The sequence below is a fragment of the Gopherus evgoodei genome, chromosome 18 (genome assembly GCF_007399415.2).
Source record: "Gopherus evgoodei ecotype Sinaloan lineage chromosome 18, rGopEvg1_v1.p, whole genome shotgun sequence".
Classification (NCBI taxonomy): domain Eukaryota; kingdom Metazoa; phylum Chordata; order Testudines; family Testudinidae; genus Gopherus; species Gopherus evgoodei.
In genome coordinates, this window is record NC_044339.1 from 15,444,009 (window position 1) to 15,467,991 (window position 23,983).

The 23,983-nt window shown below is 48.5% G+C and overlaps 1 protein-coding gene across 10 annotated transcripts in view; it reads right to left on the reverse strand.

Moving 5' to 3' along the window:
* The window catches only part of DVL1 (dishevelled segment polarity protein 1), a 176,425-nt gene that overhangs the window by 59,656 nt on the left and 92,786 nt on the right, over positions 1-23,983 (reverse strand). For all 10 annotated transcript variants that reach the window (XM_030537311.1, XM_030537312.1, XM_030537313.1 and 7 more), the window contains exons 3-4: positions 20,749-20,870; positions 9,940-10,052 (exon numbers count right to left, since the gene is read on the reverse strand). In XM_030537311.1, coding sequence (XP_030393171.1) covers positions 9,940-10,052; positions 20,749-20,870 — 235 coding nt within the window. The remainder of the gene's footprint in view (positions 1-9,939; positions 10,053-20,748; positions 20,871-23,983) is intronic.

Consider the following 23,983-nt stretch of genomic DNA (forward strand, 5'->3'; position numbering starts at 1 on the left):
TGATTGAAAAAAAATCAGCTTGAATGTTGGGTAGAGTCAAACTGATTAATCCCCAAATGCTTGGATAAGCAGCAACTCCATGGACAAGGGTGTTTAAACAACACACATACATGTTATAACACCTCAGCTCTGTTAGGGGTTGATCCTGAGGAGAAAGGGTTAAGTGGGCTCTGCTGACTCATTTGAGGTATGGGTCTCCTTATCTCACTTGGATATAAAGCAAAACTTGCTCTCTGGTGAGAGGGGATTTAGGGTGTGGGCTGAGCAGATGTGAGAGAGGAACCCTATATGCAGCTAAACCTGGGGAGAAAGTTTGAGCTGAACTTTGTCATCATATTGCTAATGACTCCATAAGTGGGGTGAGCATTTGACTCTACATAGTACACAGAATGTGTGTTGAAGCAAGTTGGGAAAGGCACCTTCTCATACAGAGTGGGAGAAACTGCAGGTGCTCAGTATAAGTCTATCGTTCTGAATGCTCCCATTCATGGCTATTCTTCTCTAGAAAGTAAAGCAAGAAGCCATAAAAACAGTACCATGTCACCAGGCATGTCCCATGGCCTCAGCTGAGGGTATACCATCCACTTAGATAATGGCCAGGGTCTGTCCATGGATGCGTATGAGTAACTCAACAGCACCATTTGTATTATCAAGAGTAATCCTGAACTAGAGCATGCAGCCCAATACACACAAGCAATCCTACCATGACAACACACATAATTACCACCACCAAGAAATGTCGTTAATTCACCATCACTTGAGTCTTAGAGTTTTCAAATCAGGCCACTCAAATACATTTGTTAGTATCTAAGGTGCCACAAGTACTTCTGTTCTTTTTGCAGATACAGACTAACACGGCTGAAACCAATCAGGATTGTCTCTGTGTGATGAACGTGCCCTAATTCAACCACAGGTTGTTGGACTCAAAGGAGGAACTGCTGGATGAAATCCTCGGTCCTGTGTTATGCAGGAGGTCAAGTAAGATGGTTGTTACAGTCTCTACTGGCCCTAAAATCTATTACATTAATTTTTTTAAGCAGCTCCACAATGATGAACCAGTTTGTGCAAATGGCAGTGGGGATGAAACTGTGAGGAAAGCGATTTCAGCCTCCGAGGGTTTAGAACAAACAAGCTGACCAATAATCAGAGAGGCAGCAGCCCTAGCGGATGAGGCATTGGACTAGGACTCAGGAGACCTTGACTCTGGTCCCTGTTCTGCTTTGTGATCTTGGGTGAGAACTTTCCCCTCCTTGTTCTCCGTTTCCACCCCCCTCCCACAACCTTTGTCTATCTTGGCTATTCCAAGTGTAAGCTCCTCATCTGTCTCTCACTTCTACGTCCGCATCCAGCACCTAGCACAATGGGGATGGTGGCTGGGGCTCTGTGTGCTACTGGCAAATAAATGGTAAATGCCGACTAGAAAATGTCCGTTTAATTCACCCTCTGCATCCTCCACCCAGAGACTCTCACCCATGTTCTACTGATCCTGCCAGCTTCTGATCAGCTCATTCCCCCCCCCACCAACCACCCGAATGACTGGTCTGTACAAGACCTTTCTTTATTTGAACATTGCACTGAGCTACCTATTATCAAAGCCCCTGGCTCAGGAAAGAGAGATTATTCTGTAGTGGCTCCATTGCTGTATGGTAGGACAAGGCAGCAGAGATCAGCTCAGGATTCTAACCCTTACGGATGGGAAGAAAAGAAAGGCCACCTGTTATTTACACTGCCTCCCTGGCTGATTTCTGCCATCGTTGCTGTCAGCGAGCATGGGAGCAGAGACACACAGTGCACATGCAAAAACACACCAATGTGCACCCCTTCAACAACTCAAACGGGGCACTCACAAAGTATTATTTATCTTGCAGTAGGGCCTCAAGCCACCAAGTGGGGTCTGGGGCCCCACGGTGCTAGGTGCTGTCCAAACACAGCGAGAGAGTATCCCTGCTCCGAACAGCCAGAGGGTGGGAGAGGGAAATGGAGGCACAGACTAGGGAAGTGTTTCGCTTGAGGTCACAGAGCAGGGTGGTGGTGGCAGCTCTCGTCTTAGAGCGCAGATTTCCTGAGTTTTAGGCCAGTGCACTAGGCTGCATCCCAACTTTTATTGTGGCCAAATTTATGACACTTGAGAACCCTGGACTTCGAAAGGGGTTTCTTCCCCTTGTTCACTTTTCTGCTTCTGCACACACATGAACCCGGTGTATATCTGCATAACTACTTGTACTCCATCCCATCCGCCCCACTAATTTAAATGGAAAAGTGACAGCTGCTGCCTAACGTTTTGCTAGGGATCCTTGAGTTACTGTGCTACACAGTGGTGCTAGGGAAAATTCTGCTGGTGGAGGATCTGCTTATGTCTATTAATTGAATGCAACATAAAACAATCACTGAAGATCCAACAGCACCTATCATTAGGCAAAGTATGATCTTTACATCACGGCCCAATTCCAGCCTGGGTTGTTACACGCTGCCTAGCAGAAATTGCCCTTGCAGGTTCAGCTGCAGGGAAGATTCTTCCTACCTTACTTTTTGCGCTGCTGTTAATGCGCAGTAACACTCTGTGAAGCAGAGATGGCTGCATTTCAGCATTGGGGAAGTGAATCATATTCTTTGAAAATCACTTGGGACTGTTCAGGTTTCATTTCTGGAGAATTGTGGGTTACAGAACGTGCCTGAGGCGAGTTGCACCTGTCCATTTTGCAGGTGAAAGAGAGCATATTTACCAGTAACTACTGCTGTCGTTTATCATTTTGCATCAATATGGGAACTGACTGAATGTTCACACTGAACGGGGACACAAGGAATGCTCCCTTTTTAGATCCTGTATTACAAACTGAAGATCAGCTGCACAAAGTCTCTTTGAAGCACTGCTACCTAGAGCATAATTTGCTCTTCAGCAAGATTCAACCTCTCACATGAATACCTAAAGCCAGGGGCACTCTACTAACAGACACACCTTCTCCACTATGGTTGGCTAGATCAGGCAGAGGAAGGGGAGAGCCTCAGTGGGTTTGTGGCATTACAAACTTTGCAAAAGAACTTTTGGGGAATTCACAAAAATAAAACCTCACCCATGAACCATTTTTTCTTGTCCTGGAAAATTCCAACAGCTAATCAAATTTAAAATGACAACCAAAGAGGGGTTGCCTAGCTCATGGGTTCTCAACTCAGGGGTTGCAACCCCCCAGAGAGGGCAGCAAACAGGTGTCAGGGAGTTTTCCCCACCTTGCCCTTTCTGTAAGTGGGAAGATGTCCCAGTCTGGTCCTGGCTAGATGGCAAGGAAGGGCTGGGAGTGGTCTTGGTACGGAAAAGGTTGGGAACCACTGGCTTAGATAACAGGAACACTACGCTATGTGCTAAAGCCAGAAGAAGGCCCTGAATGCCAGCTTGACAAGAGCGGATGTCCTCTCCATGAAAACCAGTTAGAATTTCCCTCTCTCCACTTTTCTCCATTACTCACATTCCCTCTGAGTGTGTTCAACCTTAATTTACCCTCTGCTCCTGTTTCACCCACTACTCCCAGTGGATTTTCTATTGCTTGTCTTCTTGTTTTGTAGTGGAACAAAAACCCTCTAACACTTGACCTCCTAACCCCACAATGAGAAAGCTTTAGGCAAAAGGAGTTTGCCGTCCCAGTTGGGCCTTACCCTGATGTGCCAGAGGCTGAGATACTCCCCTGTGTCTCATTAGCACCTTCTCCTGCTATGCATTTGCTTGAAATTAAAAAAAAAAAAACAAACCATTCAATTCCTCCCCTTCCTGCAGCACTTGGGGATGCCCCTCCCCCTTTGGCAGGGAAAGGAAATTAATCGTTTCGTTTAAACAAAAGGACGGACTCGGGAACATAATGGGAGGTGGTGGAATCTCCATCATCGGGGATTTTTAAGAGCAGGTTAGAGAGACACCTGTCAGGGATGGTCTGGATAATACTTAGTCCTGCCGTGAGTGCAGGGGACTGGATAGATGACTTCTCGATTCTATAACGGGGCATTTTTTCAGTGTAGCTTGGTGAGCTGATGGCACTGTCCATGTGCTTAAAACAAGCGGGGCTTTGCACTGCAGTGTAATTAACGCCCCTGGAACAAAGCCAAAAGGTCCTCAGAGCACTAAAGAGGACACTTCCCCCACACCCTAGTGAATTACTGGAGCTGTAATTTTGGTCTCCTTATAACAAGTCTCTACATGGCCAGATCAAAGACTTCGTATATTGCCTTATTCCCATAGCAGCTGAGGAGGGGCTTGGCCATTATTTCACAGTGACGAGGGACACACACAGCTCCTGTCCCTGAATTTGGCTGTGGACTCTAATCCTATTGTCTGTTCCACAGCCATACGCTCCTCATCCTTTCATTCCAGCAGGCAGAGATGGCCAGAAGGCTCACGGAAAGGATGGCTCTGCTGACACACGAGCTACGTTGTGAAGGGGCTTCAAAAATCAATCTCACTAATCAGAGGAATGCTGGATTTTTTTTTCCAGTGAGACGAATCATTGCAAATTACATTTGCCTTTTAATCTTAATTAAATGCCAGAGAAGAAGCTGTAATGAGCTGACAAGCCCGGATGGTTGCCTTCAATTAGAAATAAGGCACTGTTCTTATTTGAAGCACATTCCTTCACATCACCAAGGCCTTGTTCATTCATCCAGTGTGCTACAGGGAGCAGAACAGATCACTGTGCAGAACAGCCATTTACATTGCTGGATAAGTGATCTCTTTTTGGCAATATCGGCAGAACCAAGACAGGGCTAAAAGGAGGAGTTTCCATGCATAGGGAAAGGTGTGGGCTAGCGGTCAGAACACAGTGCCAGCAGCCAGGAACTTCTGCATTTCAAACACACACACTCAGCGACGTACACGATTGTCTTAGGCCAGTCAGTGAAAATTTCATCCTGCTCCCTCTGAAGTCTGAAGTCCAGCGCAAAACTCACATAGCCTTCAGTGGGGGAGGCTCAGGCTCTCACATGCCTCACCTCTGTGCCCTCATTAAAACAAGGGTGATCCCTCCAATTTACTTGCCTCTTCAGGGTTCCGGGAGGATTAATGAGTAATGAGCTAAGGGAGGTAAAGCCCTGTGAAGATGTGTAAACCCCATTTAAGTGCAAAGGGTTGTTATAGGGAAAACTCAGTGTGTGAAGTAAACCCCATTAAGTGCAGCGATGGGCCACAGTAGCAAAATTCAGGTCCCAATGCCATCCAAGGTAGGGAATAGTGGGATGCAAGATACGGTGTCAGACCCATCCCTCCATTACCAGGAAAGGGTCAGAGATCTAGCCAGATAACCAGAACACCCCCAGTAACATTTGATAGGATGGAAACCCTCATGCATCGGGGCATAAGCCAACTCCGACTAAGAGGCAGTCTATTCTTCTAGAATCTTGGGGACCTTCCCCTGAACCAGATGGTGCTGGAGACTAGGAACTGGAGTGGATGGAGCACATCTGATCTGGAGTACAATTATTCTTTTGTTCTTATGGCACCATTCCAGCAAAGGCGAGACACTTCATTCTTGTGGATACAGACTAATATGGCTACCCCTCTGATTCTTATCAGCATTCGTTATAAATTCTGCTCCATTATTGGACAAGTAAATAAAACAGCAGCAGAACTTTCCATTTCTCCATGTGTCCAATTCTGCCTATCCCCCCCAAAAATCTGGGGTCCCTGATAAAGAGGTTGCCACTATCAAGAGAAGGCATGCCCAGCAAACTCAGGGCTACTCTGTTTGATCACAAATCTCCCACCTGTGACTTTATGTCAAACAATGGTGACCAATCCAAAAACACCCCCAAAAGGACTTTGTTTAGCTCCCTACAAATCACAACCGAAAAAACGCCGTGTACAAGAACACCTGACAAGATGCATCCCAGTACCTGTTAGACAGGTCAGGATCTATGGATCTCCCAGAGAATAGTGGGAAGCAGAGGTTAGCACCTCTTCTAATTAAAAAGGACACTTTCTCTTTGCAAACTTCAATTCTCACACTAGAAAACAAATGATTGTCATGGCAGCAAATGAATGATACTGAAGGGGAAAGAGGCTAAAGTCTGGAACCATGCAGCAAACACAACGGCCTCACGCAATCTCAGAGGGCCAGGGCTATGCAGTTGCTAGGAAAATGTAACGCTATTCACATGCGGCGCGCCTAGGGGTACATAAACAGATTATGGAACAGGTGCTGCCTCTGTGTACAGATGGGATAATCTGGATGGTGCAAGACCCAATTCATTGTTCTGCCTAACGAGAAGCCTCCAAGGAAAGTGATCAGACTGGACAGATAGTGCCTGCCATCCAGGAGGATCTGAAAGCACCTCACAGCCCAGTGAACACAGTCCATAAACACTCACTTCCTCTGAGGCTCAGCTCCACCGCCATGTGGCAGACGCAACACTGCATGGAAGGTCTGTAGAAAAGGAGATCAAGAATACCATCTGCAGCTGAAGTCACAGCCATCAGCGTCTCAGTGTGATCCTGCCAAGTCTGGCAAGCTAGAGTAGTGCTGAAACAGATCAGTACTTGGGTCGGTCAGTTTAGGAAAACCCAGGGTGCTGTAGGAAGCAATTCAGTAGGTAACGCACTTCCCGCCCAGTCAGGAGTGAGTCTTTGTCCCCGCATGGCTCTTGGGAGCACTATGCTGCTGACGGTGTGACCTTTCAGATAAAAGCTCAGGTTCTTTCAGCTTAGCAGCCACCAGTGGTTACTAACGGTCCCGTGGCTTTTCACCACAGCATTACTACCCCTTGTTAAATGCTGATGGGATTCTCAGTACTGGACAAACATGGACTCTTCTGCCCCATGGAGCTTACAATGGACAAGGAAGTCAGGCACAGGTAAACAGACTCATCAGGGGTATGTCTACACTGTATCTGGAAACAAGCCTCCCAGTCACCTTTGAGCTGAATTTGCTTTGAGTTCTGAGATCTGAATCTGAACCTCCAGGCTTCGAACCCTGTATGGACTGAAGCCCACAAACCAAACAATTTGTCCAGAGCCTCCCAAACCTAAGCTGCCAGCGGCCTCCCAGCTCTTCTCCACTTTCTGACCCAGACATTTAAACAGGCATTGACAAGTCTAGCAAACGTCCCCTCCAGACAGCAGCTGGGAGCCCCGCCAACCTACCTCAGCATGCTGCACAGAGGGGTGTCTATGGGGGAACAGCTCACTGCCGATCACAGAGATCAGGGGAAGGGGAAACATCCTCTGAGCTGAGCAGAGAACAAACATACCCTTTCTCTGCTCCCTCTCCCACTACAGCCTCAGCTGTAATAATACACATCTGCCCATGGGAGCCAAGGCCTAAAACACGCGCTCCCCCTACGCTGGGCTAGTGAGTGAGAAAGGGGCATGGATGAATGGAAAAGGCAACAGACATTGAAAACAGACAGGCATGGGCTCCACAGGGTATTTTTAGCTCTTTGGTCAACAGCCCTTAGGGTCTGATCCACCCAGGAGCCAAACAAGCCCGGAAGCTTGCCAGCAGCTTGCAGGATTGAACCTTTGCTGGAAAGGACCTGACTGCATCCAACCCCTCCCACCCTAGCAGGTATCTGCAGTGGAACCAAACAGCTGGAGGGAAAGACAGCACCAGGCATTCACACAGCATGTGACAAGCAAGGGATGGACAGACACACACAGACAGGGAACTACATTTCGACCTAGAGAGCCAGGTGACACTAGGTGGTTTTGGCCAAGTTTCCCTTTGAGATTTGGGATGTGAACCTCAATCTCAAAGCAACACTTGGGAGGCACAATCCACAGGGGCTGAAGCCAGCCAGATCAGGGACAGGAGCTCCAGGCAGAGAGGTTCTGCTGAGTTTCACACAGCTCTGGCTAGAGCAGCAGGCCCTGCATCAGATTAGGGCCAGGTGGGACCCAGATCCAGTCAGACCTCAAATGAGGGGCCCGCCAGATTAGCAGTAGAGAGCAGCAAACAACAAAGAGAGATTCCAGCGAATTGTCAAACTCCACATACACCTTCTGTTTCTTTGGAGTGGAGCGTCGAGAAGAGACACAGAGCAGGCGAGTGGGGGTAAAGGAGGCCAAGAGGTCTGTCTCTTAAAACTTCCTTCTTATCGAGTTCAGACTGGCATATTTAATGCAGTCATTTCTAAAGAGATTGGGAGGGAGGGAGACAATAAACCAGCTTTAAACACACGTCGCCTTTTAACATTCTTCAAGTAACAACCTTTTGACCCAACATTGTTCGAACACTCCCCCCCTTTCCAGTGGTTTCCCAAAGGAATCTGCAGTCAGTACCATGTGAAGACAGCTCTCTGCTCCACCTGCCATTTGAGGGACACTCATTCATTCTCCGAGCCACTGACATGTTGGGTGGTTAAATAAACAGAAAGACACCTGCTGCCGACACAGTATTTATGCCCTTTTGGTCTTGTGTTTGGAGGCACTCGCAGATACTTTGGCAGGTGGGGCTGTGAGTTAAACCTACACAGGCTCAAGAGATGTCAGAGCAAAATATTCCAAAAGCAGGACAGTTTTACACTTGATGAGCCATAACACTTAACCCTGGATGTGCCAAACATTGCTACTCCGGCAAGTAATTAATAAGCTGACTCAGGTGTGTAGAGACCACCGGATGGAATTCTACACTTTACACACTTACCTTGGATGTGCAAATGTTTCATAACCATAATCTGTGGGCAGGCATGATATGCACACCCACAGCAATGTAAACCATGGCTTCCTTACCACATCTCTCAGGCTTCATCCAAACCCAACTAAAGACAATGGAAAGATCCTCACTGACTTCAACGGCCTTTGGATCAGACCCTCAGTGTAATATCTGTGGTCACGTGGGATTTTACAGCTGGCACTTATGATGCCCATCACGGCCACACAGAACTTCATGCTCCTTCACACAACGGGCAGGGCTGTGCATACACAGGTTTACAAGTCTTGGGCTGAGTCCAGAGGCAGCACCAGCATCAAGTCTGATGAGATGCGTCAGTTACACCACTCGGGTGTTGGAGGCAGGTAAGGAGTTCGGGGGAAATCTAAGATAGCACTGAAGATGGTGTCCCGAGATAAACCAAGAGCTGAGAGTTGCACCAGGCTACCTAAATAGAATATGGTACATACACACCCATGACCCCAGCAAAACACCAGTGGGAGGCTGGGAGCCAATGACAGACCTGGTGGAGTTAGTACCAGCAGCCTTTTCTGTATATGTATAAAAAAAAAAGTGCTAGAACTGGTTGAAACAAAGGGAGCAAAATGATGAGACAAAAGGGGGTGGGGAATAGATGCATTTTCATCAAAAACAGAAATCTGGAAAATTCTGACCAGCTCTAAAATGCCCCTTGTCTCCACTGCAATATAAATAATAAGCAGAAGCAAAGCTGGGACCCGTCTTCTAAACGCTGGAGCCATCTGTGCAATTTCGCAATAGGATTTCCCCCCACCCCCCTTCACTTCACTGGAGAGTGCTCCGGCTAATAGGGAAATACAGGAGCTCCCGGCTCAATAAGATGCTTCTCTGTCCTTTATCACAGGGGGGCTCAACCTTTTCCTTTCCCCACCCCATGCTATAAAAACTCCACAGCCCACCTGTTCCATAACAACTGGTTTGCTGCATATAAAAGCCAGAGCTGGGGTTAAGGGGGTAGCAAGCCAGGCAACTGCCTGGGGCCTCATGCCACAGGGGCCCCACAAAGCTAAATTGCTCAGGCTTTGGCTTCAGCCCCAGGTGGCAGGGCCTCGACTTTCTGCCCTGGGCCCTAGTGAGCCTAATGCCGGCCCTAGCCGGCGGAGCCTTTGAAACAAGTTCACAGCCCCCCAGGGGCCTTGGACCCCTGCTTGAGAACTGCTGCTGCCAACTTTTTTAAAGGCACAGGAACCCACAGCCACCTCTCTCAGTGGGCGGGGGTTCCCCAACGGGGCTCCAGAATGATGTCGTAGATGAATACAAGGGACACTGGGCTTACCGTCTTCATGGCCTTCCCTGTTCCGCCGCCGGTGTCTCTCTCGCCTGTGGCTAACAACCGACTCCGTTCCTGTTTCGTTGTCCAGTCCATCTCGACTGCTGGCAGCATTCGGGCTGTGAGAGACAAGGGGGCAGAAGACAGTCAAGGGTCACACACCACCTCACTAAAAACAAACCTGCCGATGTGCTTAGTGTCCAGGAAGGGTGCTGGCTTCGCAGCCCCAGAGACTGAATACAGAGGACAGGTACTACACAGAAAGCAGTAGTGCAAGCTTCCCACAGACTGCTCCGTGAGGGCCCCACTGGAGCTGAGCTAGAGGACGAGGGGACAGATTGGTCTCCCTGCCTTGGGAATGCCCAGAAAGCATCATGCTTTCATTGAACAAAGCAGGCTCAGACCCTCTAGTTTAGATTGTGGTCCCAATGGTCTTGATGTTGGGATAAGAGAGGGGATTGTTTCCACATGAATCTTAGCAGATCCGTGGCACGCTTTGGAGAGGCCAGCAGAAAGGCAGCTTTGACTGGTCACACATTCACACAGCAGCTGGAGACTCCAGTTCACGTTTTCACAGCGCCCTGCCGGGAGCCTGACCATCAGGGAGGCGGCACAAATGAACCTTGGGCCAGAGTCTAACTCAGGTGAGAAAACACCACAGGGACTCTTGAGGAAAGAGTCATCAGTTCTCACACATACTTCTACCTCTGAACACACAACCACCTTCTCCCAATGCCCCTCAATATTCTCCATAGATCAAGGATCCAAGAAACATTCACAAGGGCATTTGAGTTACTCCAGTAATGCTGACAGTCCAGTGCGTGTTTCTCTGGAGAAGTAGCTATTGGGTCATTCTGAAAGGACTGCTAGATACTCGCTGTCCCTCTCAGGTATCCCTAGGGTAGCCATGAGTCTCCCTGCTGCAAAGCAGACAAATCACCTGCTGCATGCACCCTCCGCTGTCGCTCACCATCCTGAGGGCTCAGTCACACGGTGCATGGACCCCCAACCTTTACCCCCCGTTTGGAGTTAGCAGCTTGCCAAAGGGCATAAACCACAACTGAGTACAGCCCCCTTTATGGCAGCCTTGCAGCCTAGGAAGACCCCGAGTCCCAGAATTCATTGCCGAGATACAGAGGAATGAAGGAAACAGCCTAGAGCATGCTGGGACTCACAGTCACTCCAGGCTGCAAAGCCACATTAGAGAGGAGGCTGGTTGCCTGACAACACCATGTCATCCGCCAATCCTTATGTTATCACAGGGACCACTGTTAGAATTCAGCAGTGCAGATTCCCTCCAAATCCTTACAGGGTACCGGCCCCAGGCACTGTATTGAGTCACGTTCTATTCCTCGCAGCAGACTTACCCTAGACCTTCCTCCACCAGCCCATAGTCTGGCACCCCCATCCATGTTCTGCCTTTTCCCTGCTGGTTCGAGGCACGAGGGAGAGAGCAGGGGAGTCAGGTTATGTTGGGTGAACAACGTCAAGGGGCAAGAGCGGAAAAGGGGCCAGTTGGGATTTAACCAAGCCAAAGTCCTGGGCAGCTGAGAGCCCTACGCTTCCCTCTTCTGCGACAGCGCCTCCAGGAGCCACCTGTCCACTCCAGCCATTTACCAATGCCCAGATTGTCAGTGGAAACGTTAGTATATAAGTCAGAGAAGAATTCGGCCTCTAAGACTTAAGGCCACATTGTGAATTTAGACAAAAAACGGAGCAATACTGGCTCCCTACTTCCAGCCTTCAGGGGACTGCTCCTCAATACAGCTAAGCAAGGTTGCCCATCACCCCTAGTTTAAATAACTACACCGAACTGCAGCCTTTGCTAGCCAGTCACTGAGGCTGTAATACAGAGCACTGTGCATATAACCCTGTTTACGAGCAACCGTCTGTTTCAAGACCACTGCTGAGGAAATGCCAAAGTGAAACTGGTCTGAGCAGAGGGGATGTGCTTCCCCCCACACACTTTCCCCAAACAGCATTAGCTTGGCTGCATATTTCTCCCTTCAGGCTCAATGGGTTTTATGGCGCCCTGTCACTCTTACGTTTCATAAACAGCACCGGAGCACTCATGTGGAAGGCAATAAGAAAAGCCTCCCAGAGGCCATAGCTCATTGTAATGGACTGATTTGTGGAAATTGACCTGTAGCTCCTGAGAACGCCGACTGAACAGGATCTGATGTAGCAATGCGCCACTGTGCAGCTAGGGGCTGGAATGGCTTCCCTGAGAAAGGGTCACCCCCCCCTACACACAGTCCCCTCAGATACCCACCCATCGAACAAGCTGCCCCAGCCTGCAGACACGCTACGCAGCTGAGAGTTACCTTTCCTGGGCGTCTCTCAGTAGTTCCTTTTATGGCCATCATTGCAATAGTATCCCAGCTCCACACAGCCATCAACAGATTTATTCTCACGACACCCTGGGAGGTAAGAAAGTGCTATCACCCCCCTCTTATAGATGGGGAAGTGAGGCAGAGAGTCTAAAAGGTACGTCTACACTTCGAGTTGGTAGTAAATTCCAGCTGAGGAGACATACCCATGCTAGCTAAAACTCCGGTTTGAGGAGACAAATTACCTCTAAGGGTAGATGGACCCACAGAGACTTGTCTAGGTCACACAGGGTGCCCGTGGCATAGCTGAGAATCGAACCCAGGTCTTCAGAGTCTTGGTGGAGGGCCCTACCTGGCAGGTCTCCCCTTGCTTCCCTCAGATTGCTGCATTAGCATTTTGAGGTGCTTTTCATCAAAGGATGTCAAATGGAACATCCTTGCTTCACCAATAGATAAAATAAGGCACAAAGTAATTGCTAATTGGGGAGGGGGAATCCAATTTTTGACACCCTACAGTAGGGTCTGAATTCCAGCAGCGCTGAAAACATGCAGCTCCCATTGATCTCAACAGGAGATGGGGAGGGTGTCATCACTGCTGAAAATTAGGCCCTGATGCAGTATGTCTAAAGTTGAGCATGTAAGAATGGAGGCACCCAAAATCAGAGGCCATATTTTAAAACATGGGCTCAAAAGAGAGCCAGAAATACATCCCAGATCTCTCTCATCCCAGGTCCTTCTCTGAACCACAAGAAAACACCGTTGTTGCCACCAATGAGCCGAATGACAGTCCAGTAACATGAAATCTTTGTTTTAGGGACAAAAAAAAATGTTTTACAAAAAATCACACTAGTTACACCTCAGCAATACATGTTCCAACACTGACTCACCACTTTGTCCCTATCAGAGACTGAATGGATCGCTCTAATCTAACAGCTGGCCAAGAGAGAATAAATTGCATGCGGAGAATGCAATAAAATGGATATAGTTAATGACACTATGACGTGCTCTATTGATTGCATGGATTCAAAAGGCAAAACTGTTATACAGCTACTGTAGACCATCAAGGGAGCTGAACAGCGTATGTGTAATAAGTGTATAGAGGACTTAAAAGAGGGCTAAAAGTCAATTATATGGGCACCTATTTAACAATGATTTTCCTCCTTTTCCCAGGGGTTTCTGTTTTATGTTCCACACGATGGTGAATTGGGGTAAAACCGTTAAATGGAACAGGTTAATCTTACTCAGCCACTCCACAGCAGCTTCCGGCTGAGGCTCTCAGACATTTTGCAAACACTAGTTAAATCCCATAATCCCCATGCGGGATAGGCAAGTATTATCCCCTTTTTACAGAGGGAGAAACTGAGTCAAAGTGAGGTTAAAGGATTTGTTTGTGACAATCAGGAACAGAATCCAGGGGTTTGTGCTCAAATCACAAGACCATTTCCCACCCAAAACAAGAGGAAAGGATGTCTGAAATCCACCAGTCTGAGCCCAGTGTTCTCTCCCTGGAATCACAGGGAACTGAACATGAAGGATACGCCCATCCAGCAATAGAGGACTCCTGCCCAGTGCTCCAAGAAGGTGGCAAAAACTCCTTTTAGCCCCCACCAATATGCCCCATGGGGAAGGGAATTAAGTCCCCAAATGAAATTTGGCTACCAGTTCAACCTCTACATGCACCAAAGGGGCTCAGAGAAGCACCCTACATTTGGATACTTAGAGGAACAGAAAACTCTGCACCATTTGAGTTTGCTCCTAACTACCATAGTACAGGGAGCCATGAGGTACAGTGGATAAAGCACTGGATTGGGACTCTGGAGATCTGAGTTCTATCCCAGTCCTGCCACCACCTCAAGAGAAGGGATTTAATTGTTCTGTGCCTCCGCTTCTCAATCTGTGCATGGGAGATTATGTTTACCCAGCTGTGCACAGTTCTTTCAGACCAGGGGATGAAAGATGTTTAATGCGAAATACTAGCAATAATCTGCAGAGTTGCCTCTCAGATCTCAGCGGTTATGCCACAGACCGGGACATATGCTGAGGGAAGAGACAAAAGCAGCACCAAGTCGACCAAAACACCAAGCTCTGTAAAAACGGTGCATAACTTAAAGCTGATCCTTGACAGCCAGAAATTGCTCAAGCAGCATATGCTGCGGAAGGAATCCCCCAGCTTCTCATTAAGGCTGAAGAAACACAGGAGATGCCCTACCAGTTTCACATGTGTGCATCTCTCTATTGCTAGAATGAGCCAGGCATGTCAAACAGAAAGCGCGGGACAAGGGAATTCAAGAGACACCAGCACGCTGCTCAGCGCCGATGCTAGTTCTTTTCCGTAGGAGCTGTAAAAATTAAAAATTCTTTGAGGGGAAAGGCTGGTGCCTGAGTGGTCCTCTCTTTCCATATTGAGAAACCCAGGACAACAATCAAAGGCTGCATCAAATCCTGCTCACTCAAACCCACATGGGGACAACTGAAAGCGAGCAGGAAACCCACAAGATCTCTATGGACTTTCCTCAGGGTAGAAATTCAGAAGGGACCATGCTAGCACCTTCCAAACTTGAGTAAATGGGCCCCCAATGCCACTTTGCCAAGGTGTTTTCATCATGACCAACAGTTCCTCCTGCTGCTACAGTCCTGCACACCCACAGCTGTGCCACAATGCTTCAGTTCTGATCCACAATCCCCCCGGGATGCTAGTCTGGGAACTGGATATTAATTATAACAATGTGACAGCTGTGCGGTCAAACAGACTCCCTTTGCTTGTGGCGTAAGCTGATGCAGGCATACACCCCATGTAAAACACAACATGACAGACCTGCTGAGATTACCTCCTGCAGCTGTGCACCACACACTTCCCTTTGATGAAGAAGCTGCACTTAAGTATCCATCACACGCAGACAGTGCCGACTTTAAGCCTATTCCACCAATTCCCCCAAATTGGGCCCCATGCCTAAGAGGGCTCCACACCCAGTGAGAATCCCTTCCCTGGCTAGAGGCGCCTTTTTAATTTTTACTCACCTGGCGGCACTTCGGGTCTTCGGCAGCACTTTGGTGGTGGGTCCTCCGCTTACTCTGGGTCTTGAGCAGCGGGTCCTTCAGTGCCGCCGAAGACCTGGAGCGAGTGAAGGACCCATTGCTAAAGTGCTGCCGAAGACTCAGAGCACCGCCCGGTGAGTACAAGCCCCACGTTTCTTTTTACATGTGTGTGTTTTGGTTTTTTTTAGTCATCCCTGCCGGGGCACCATTGAAACTGTTCAAATTGGGCCCCGCACTTCCTAAAGCCGGCCCTGCACGCAGAGGCCCCGATTCAGGACAGGACTTACGCACATGCTGAAGTCCCAAAGGCACTTAACCATGACCTGAAGCACTGTCCTGAACAGGAGTGCTTTTCTCTTTTGGGTCCACTTATCACAGGGGGAAAAGAAAGAGTCCCTTCCTCCCTAAACAAAGATGGGCATCAGCTGGTTTTCCAGGCCTTCGTCAGTCAATCTCAGCAGCACCGTCTAGTGAGTGCAGGCAGTTAGCATGCATTGCTACACAGCTCACTGGCAATTAGACACTCAAAGTCTGCCTGAGAAATCTCTACCTTGGAACCGTGGCACTGCTGGTTTTCTCTCTTGCTGTTGGGCTGTCAGGTTTACTTGCGAACGTGAAAGGAGCACGCCACGGATGTGCGAGGGCAGGGATACTGGGCCAGGCCCTCCACTGGGGTAAATCAACATTGCTCCATTGATGTGACTGGAGCGATGCCCATTTACACCCTCCGAGTAAGTGACCCCAGCTTGTAATGTCAGGTTCTGGGCAAAGCTCTGAAGTGATCATTTTCTAATCAGATTTGTACAGCTTCCGCTCCCACAGCATCCGAGTGCTTCACAATCTTTAGCATGTTGCTCCTCACAGCCGCCCTGGGAAACCGGGCAGGGATACTGTCGTGCATTTGGTGAACACAGGCTATGCTAACAAGAGAGTGCTCAGAATAATTACTCCACCTCAACGAGAGGCGGAAGCTATGTTGGTGGGAGAACATCTCCCACAGACAGAGCGCGGTGTGGACAGCACGCTAAGTCAATCTCATTTACGCTGCTGAGGGAGGTGGCTTTTTCACATCCGAGTGACATAACTTAAATTGATGTAAGCAGTTGTATAGACAAGCCCTGCGGCACAGAAAGATTAAGTGACTTGCCCAAGGTCACACAGGAAGTCTGTGGCAGAGCAGGGGATTCAGCCCAGATCTCCTGAGTTGCAAACTAGAGTTCTAACCACTGGACCGTCCTCCAGGCAGTTGAATTAACACCACGCAAAAGCAATGTGTTATTTGTGCCCTCACTGAGCTGCCATGGTGCCAAACAACCACAATCAAATATAATGAAAAGCATCAGAAAAAAAAACAAACAAACCACAACCTTTTTGAATCCAGCCAAAAATAAATTCAAAGGTTGGGCTAGGACCAACCCCCCCCAAAACTCTACAGCAATGGTGAGGCAGCTGGTGTGTTGTCTATCATTCTGACCAGTATTATCTCATTGTTGTGCTGCCTGCCAACCCGTCTGTCGACATTAATTCATCTCCTCATCTTCTATTTGGAGCTAAGCTCTTTGGGGCACTGACTGTCTTTGCTCTGTGACTGTACAGCACCTAGCACTGTGGGGTGCCGAACAGTCACAGAACAAACACAGACGGAGCCCCAAAGAGCTTATGATCGGGGACCCTGGGTGATGCAATTAATAAATACAACCACCACCAAAAAAGGGAGGGAGAAGAGAAGCAAGAGACATTGGGCCAGTGGCGGTTACACGAAAATAAACACCTCTGAAAAGAACAAAGAACGCAGGTCACATTTAGAAGATTGAAGGTGGGGGAGAAGGAATCCTGGACCACATCGACGTTGAAAATAGACCTGGGGGTCCTGATAGATCACTAGTTGCAAGTGAACTCCCAGGGCAATGCTGTAGCTAACTGGGTGAATGAATGCAATCCTCAGCTGTGTAAGCAGAGGGATATCAGGCAGTAGGCAGACAAGGGTATATGGTGTTAGTGAGACCATTAGCGGAATGCTGTGTCCCGTTCTTGTGTCCGCTCTTCAAGAAGAAGGTTGAAAAAGTGGAAAGGGTCCAGAAAAGATTCAAAGTCTAGAAAACACACCTTACTGAGAGAGATTTCAGAAGCTCAGTCTCTTTACTTGATCCCAGAGAAGGTTAGAGGTGACTACCACTCTCTACAAGTAGCTGCATGGGGCAGATGTCCGATAGCGGATGGCTCTTTAATCTAGCTGGAAGCGGACGGTAAAGAAGAAGTTCAGACTAGAAATAAGGCACAGCTCTTTAGCAGGGAGGATAGTTGTCCATTGGGACAACTTACCTAGGGGTGTGTTGGGTTCTCCATCACTTGCAGGCTTTTGAAATCAAGATGGGACATCTTTCTACAAGACATGCCCTAGCTAAGCAGAAGTTCTTGGCTTGATGCAGAGGTTACTGGGCGAGGTTCTCTGGCCCGTGCTAAGGAGGAAGTCAAACAAGAGGATCAGACCAGTCCCTGCTGGCCTTAAAATCTATGACTATGAAACAGAAAAAGGAACTGACACAGGTATCGGGGGGGGGGGGGGGGAGAAGCAATTCCTACCCTAAAAAGCCCTCTCCTTGCAAGGGCCTGCTGGCCTAGGACAAAAGGGGAATGCCAGGCCAGCACGCGGAGTGCAAGTGCAGAGATCTGTCAATGACAGGCTGCGACGGAACTGAACCGCAAACCTCTCATCAGACTTCAGGGGAAGAACTCGGACTTTAAAACAACTCATCTGCCAACGTCCAGCCAACCCACCATGTTGCCTCCCAGGACCCTCTGCTCAGCAGCTGGCCAACGCTCCTGCATTCTCCCAGTCTGCTGAGGCCCAGCTCAGCCAGGGCCAGCACTCCAGGCAGCAAGTGCAAACGTACACAATGACGGGCCACACACTTGGCAGTTGCCCTCTCCTCACATAGTCCCATGGCGGCCCACCCCACCATACCATCATTAGGCAATTGCTCCACTGGGCCAAAAAAGCCAAGCACGTGCATTTCTTTTCCATCCCCGATTTCTCCATCCTGCTGTTTGTTCGGACAGCTGGCTCAACGCCTCCATGTGCCGCGACAGCAAGTATTGTTTAGTAGTCAGAACACAAGCCTGGGAGCCAGGACCTCCCGGCTTCTCTGCCTGACTCACCACGTGAGACCTTGGGCAAGCCACGTCACCTCGTTGTGTCTCCGTTTGTCCAGCTGCGAAATGGGGATCTCAGCCTCTACCTCCCAGGGGCGCTGGGAAGCATGATGCCCCATTGACAAAGTCCTGGGAGTTCGACAGATGGCAGCAGGTGCAACAGAAGAGCACAGCTGAATAAAATGGCATCTTTAAAGCACAGGAGGTAAAAACAGGGAATGCTGCATGCGTGACCCTGTGCCGGGAGTTTGAGCGGATGTTTTTAAAAGGTACAGTTAAAGCGTTCTAAAACCATCACATATTTCTATATATAGGTCAGGAAGAAAGAACTAGTTATGCTCGCAGGTCACGTGACTGCAATTGTACAGGCTCCTCGTCTGCAAGGAAGGCAAAGCTTGGTCACAAGAGGGCAGCATAACCCTTGCGAGAAAAGCAGGCAAGGTGAGTAGTCCCTGGGATTTCTGGTCCCCTCCAGAATGCAGCTGGGTGCTCAGCCCCTCCACCCAGATAACGGGCTCTCCCAGGCAACAGACATCCCAGAAAGCAGAGGCGTGGGAAGGAGGAAGGAACATGAGAACAGCAGGAAAGGACACTGGGTTTGCCTCTTAGAAAACTGAGTCACTGGCTCACCAGCATTGGGATTCGGCTCCCGCTGCTTCCTTACTGGGGACCTGTTAATGTCACCAATGCAGAGCCAAATGCAAAGGACAGAGTCAGCAGCAGAACAAACGGAACAGCGGTTAACCCCGCTGCGCCAGGGGCTGCCTGCCGTTCGGGCCTTGCGGCACAAAGCCTGTCAAAGAAGCGAAGCGGAGAGATGTCCCGGCATCAGCATCAATGCACCGAGCACGGGGCATTTGGGTTGCCAAGCACAAGGAGAGGCCAGAGCTACTGAGAGCTCACTTGGCTTCCAAGAGAATAAAATGGGCAAACACGAGGGTTTCACGCAGCAGGTCGTTCACTTGATCAGGCCGGATTGGTCATATAGCAAGAGAAACAGCACTGAATTTTGAGCTAGATAAGCCTGGGGCTGACAGCCCTAGAGACCGATGGCTTCTGTTTTTCTGAAGGGAGGCAGAGTGGTCTGGTGGTCACAGCAAGAGGGAGAGGGGTCAGAACTCCTGGGTTCTATTCACACTTCCAGGAGGCAGTGTGGTTTGGTGGTTAGAACGTGGATCTGGGCACTTTGCGTTCTAATTCTGATGCTGATACTAACTTGACCTTGGGGAAAATGCCACTTAATTTCTCCATGCGTCGGATTTCCCAGCAGTTTAAACTCACATCAGAAGTGAGAATAATTCACTTTGTTGAGAAATGGTGAGGGGCCTGAGAGTCAAGATTCGGATCCGGATTCCAACCACTCCAAAGGACTGGTGCACAGGGCAGCAGTTTTGAATCTGGGTTTGGGAATTGGGTTACAGGGAAAGGAACCAGCAGCAAAATTCAGGACTGCACTGATCTGGGGTTTCAGTTCAGGCTCAAATCTAAAACTACAAGGCAGAATCTCAGCTCTCAAGCACAGCTAGCCTTTGGGGGAAAATACTTGCTGTTCCCTGGAACAGAGCAGAAGGATCACCGGATGCTTAAGGATCAGAGGGGTAGCCGTGCTAGTCTGGATCTGCAAAAAGTGACAGAGTCCATCTGACGAAGTGGGTATTCACCCACGAAAGCTCATGCTCCAATACGTCTGTTAGTCTGTAAGGTACCACAGGACTCTGTCGCTGGATACTAGAAAACAGCACACAAAAGACTATGGTCCGGATCTTGCTCTCAGGCTCCATGCAAGTCAATGGAGTCATTCTAGATTTACACTGGGAGGATCTGGCCCTGCACGTATTGCTGCAGGTAACGAGGCTGCTAGTACACCAATGTACGTTGCATTACATACAGTCAGGGTGATAGCGTGGGGGCGGGGAGCATTATTCCTTATGCAAATCGCTGCTCATTATAATAGCATTCTGCTGCCTGTGTGAGCTACATAATTATATGGCACACGGTAATAGAAGGTTGTCATCCACATGCCAGGCAAAGCATTTACATTCCTCCCCTTCTCTCCCCTACGGTGGGTTTCAAAATGACGAGCAATAGGGTAACTTCATTTCAGTGATGATATTTTTCCTCCCACCCCCCTTTTGAGTCCCCAATGAGCACAGCATTAGCAAATCAATAAAACAAAATGTGTTGGAAACATCTAACCCTGGGTGCTGAGAGCCGGGGAAAGGGAAGGCTGAGAGGTTGGAGAAGAGCCAGGTGAGTATTTTGCATCCCTTGATTAGAAAGCATAGCTTGGCCTTACTGAAACGAGGGAGGCCGTGAGTCTCCAATGCCACCTGTTCTCTCGATGGGAGGAGGGAGGTCCGTGTGGCTTTCAGTGCACTGGGAGCCCGTGTCGGAGTGGGAGCTTTCAGCCAGGACCAGCTGCAATAGAGGGGAAAAAAAGGGAGAATTAGATACACTCATACAGGTTTCCATGCCCTGACATAAGGTGCTCAGATGCCCCAGATAGGAACCCTATGAATGTCTAGATAGTTTAGATGGGGAGAGAACTGCTTGGCATCAGATTCTGATGGCTCTTTGCCAATCATTCACAACAGCCAGATCACTTTGGGTCTGAACGTGAAATTGAAACTGGTAGAGATTCGTGCAAAGCCCTTTTGAGACCCACAAACCTGCAGCTGACTCAAAGCAAGACTGACGTTGCTGGGCGGGGAGTGCATTTTGAGAGACTTCTGCAGCGTCCTTTGAGCTTCCTAAGGAAACTTGTGGCCCTTAGCAGGTCACTGGGACTGAACAAAATCCCTGGAATCCTCCCAGGCCTTCAGGAACCCTTAGGAAACACATGCACACGAAAGCACTGAGGTACTTTGCAGAATGCCCTGCCTTCAGTGACCGCTTTACCACCACGGGTTCAATCAACCCCCATGCTCACAAGGAAAATCAAAGTCTGCAAAATCACATGGCCCAAACGCAAGAAATTTCTCTGTTAGTTCCCGTGGCAAGCGCTCGTGTGCGAGGTGCTGAAGACTGCAGACCGGATCCCGGCTGTATGCACCCAGCCATGGTTCGTTACACAGATCTTCCTGAAGACTGGGAAAAAATTCAGAATCTGGGTCCAGATCCAATTCCATGGCTAGCCCTTATTTTATACAAAAGCCCCAGCCTGAACACCTGGGAACTTAGGAGGCAGACCTGAAATCCCAAGCTGGGTCTGAGTTTTGTGATTTAGGCCCATTTCCATTATAAATGTCAAGGTCATTCCTCAACAGTGCCATAAAATCCTCATACAGGTAGAAACAAATTGCAGCCAGTTTAAAAATCCAAGGGATCCCTAAAGATTCGGGGCATTTTTTTTTTTTTTTTTTTGCTTCACAGGATGTGCGCTCTCAATAGTCCATAATGGCCTGAAACCTTTTGTAAAATAATGTTGCTATAAACGACTGCATACAAAACCCCTTTAATGCCGACATCTGCATTCACGGAAGCTACAGGCAGCCAGTCAGGGGAGCGGGGAAGGATGCAAAGGACTCCATGTAGAACACTCATGTGAAAATGGATAATTGAAGAAAAGCTACAGCAATCAATCTTCTCACCACAAACAACAGGCAGCTTGACACAGATTGGTGTGTCTGAGGCTTATTATACATTCCATTCTCATTACAGGGGTGTATAAATCCTGCAGATAACCACCATGCTGCCGCTTCTCATTTTCAGCTTCCTGTCGATGGGAGGAAGCCTCGTGTATATGGATAACAGGGATGTTAGGGTTACACAAAAGACACATTGGGTCCAGTCCTGTTCCACCAAACTCAGCGGATGAAACTCTCATGGGTTTTGCGCCTGCAGAATCAGGCCCTTTGAGAGTGAGCCAATCAAGTGCCCTTGTTCTTAACTCAGAATCTTATGTTGATGGACACTGGAGGACGTTTGAAGTTGGAGACTTATACTAACCAAATCTGATTTATCCAACTGCCTTGTATCTCTGTTACCAAATTCTCCCAGGTTTTGGAGGCCAATGTCTTTCAGTCTATTCCCCATCACCACCACCATTTTTTTGGTAGAGCCAGGTGAAGCAAGAGCTACTTCCATCTTTATAAAACCTTGCTAGCGTTGGAGAAAGCCACAGTTAAAGCACACAACTGGGAATCAGATAAGCCAGGTTCAATTTCTGGTTCTGATGGGAATTCTGTGCAGCCTTAAATGAGTCACTTAATTTCTCCCTGCCTCAGGTTTTCCCCTCAGGCTGGTGTGAGATTAAATTCATTCATTAATGTTTGCAAATTGATTTGCAGCCCTTGGGTGGAAGAGGCCATAGATAAAGGACACTTAGAATCACACCAGAAGCGGTTTGGACCCAGCTTCCATTCTAAACTAATCCCTGATGTTTGGGGATTTCAGATAAATGGGTCCGGTTTTGCTCCAACTTTTTCTTTCCAACAGAAAGGGGCAAAAATGGGAGCAATATTTTTGCTTTAAAATATAGATTAGATTTATTTATTATTATTACTGTAAGGAAACAGTCCCTCGTCCCACGCTATCCAGGCCTCCACACACAAACTGGAGAACGCAGGAGGCAAAAAGGCTTGAAAATTGTTCCATTTTTTGTTACAGTGGAACTGGTGCAAACTCCTCCCATTGCAGGATTTTATATATAGCATGGTCGCACTTCGAGGCCCAAAAGGAGGAGAACAGTCCTGTTGTGCTCAGCCCTGTACGCACACAGCAAGAGACAGCCCCTGCCCCAAAAGAGTTTACAGGCCAAACAGACAATACCCAGGGTGGGAGAAAGGCAGTCTGAATAGCATCTTGAACAGATGGGAAACTGAGGCACAAAGCGTGGCAGAAACAGGAATTAATCTGGGATCTTCCAAGTCCCACCCAGTGCCTTGACTGTAAGAGCATCCTTCGGTCTTGTTTCATAGGGAACATTGTGTCCAGCGACAGGGAATTCGGATTAACCAGAAATGGTACTGAGGACATTTCTTTCACATGGGCCACTGATCAGATGAGATGCCGAACATTTCTGGCCATGAGCTCCACTTGAACTAGAGGCGAAGGGGCCCATATCCTATTACCAATCCCTTAAACCATCTAAATCCCCTTGCCCAGTCCCTTCACACAACACGATTAAGAAGCCTTTTAATTAAGTAGATGCTCTAATGCTAACTCAGATTATCACTTCTCACTGAGAGGCCAAAGGTCTCCATTTCTCTCCATTTGTAACGGGGCATAAAAGCTAAACACAGCTTCAACAAGCTTGACTGTAACTGGTTAATTTATCAAAGGCTAATCCTAATATAATTCTTGGGTAAACACTAGCCATCAGTGCAAATGGGGGGGGGAACCAGTGGTCCTGGCAGGCAGCACATAGTCCCGAAGGGGAATAGATCATAGTAACAAGCAGGCAAGAGACAGTTGGACACAAAAAGGAGCAGTTTGAATACAAAAATGGTTCTTCAGAGCCAGCTATATTACTCATCAGATTCGTACATCACCCAAAGCAAGAGCGACGGGGGAAAATATGGAAGCGACAC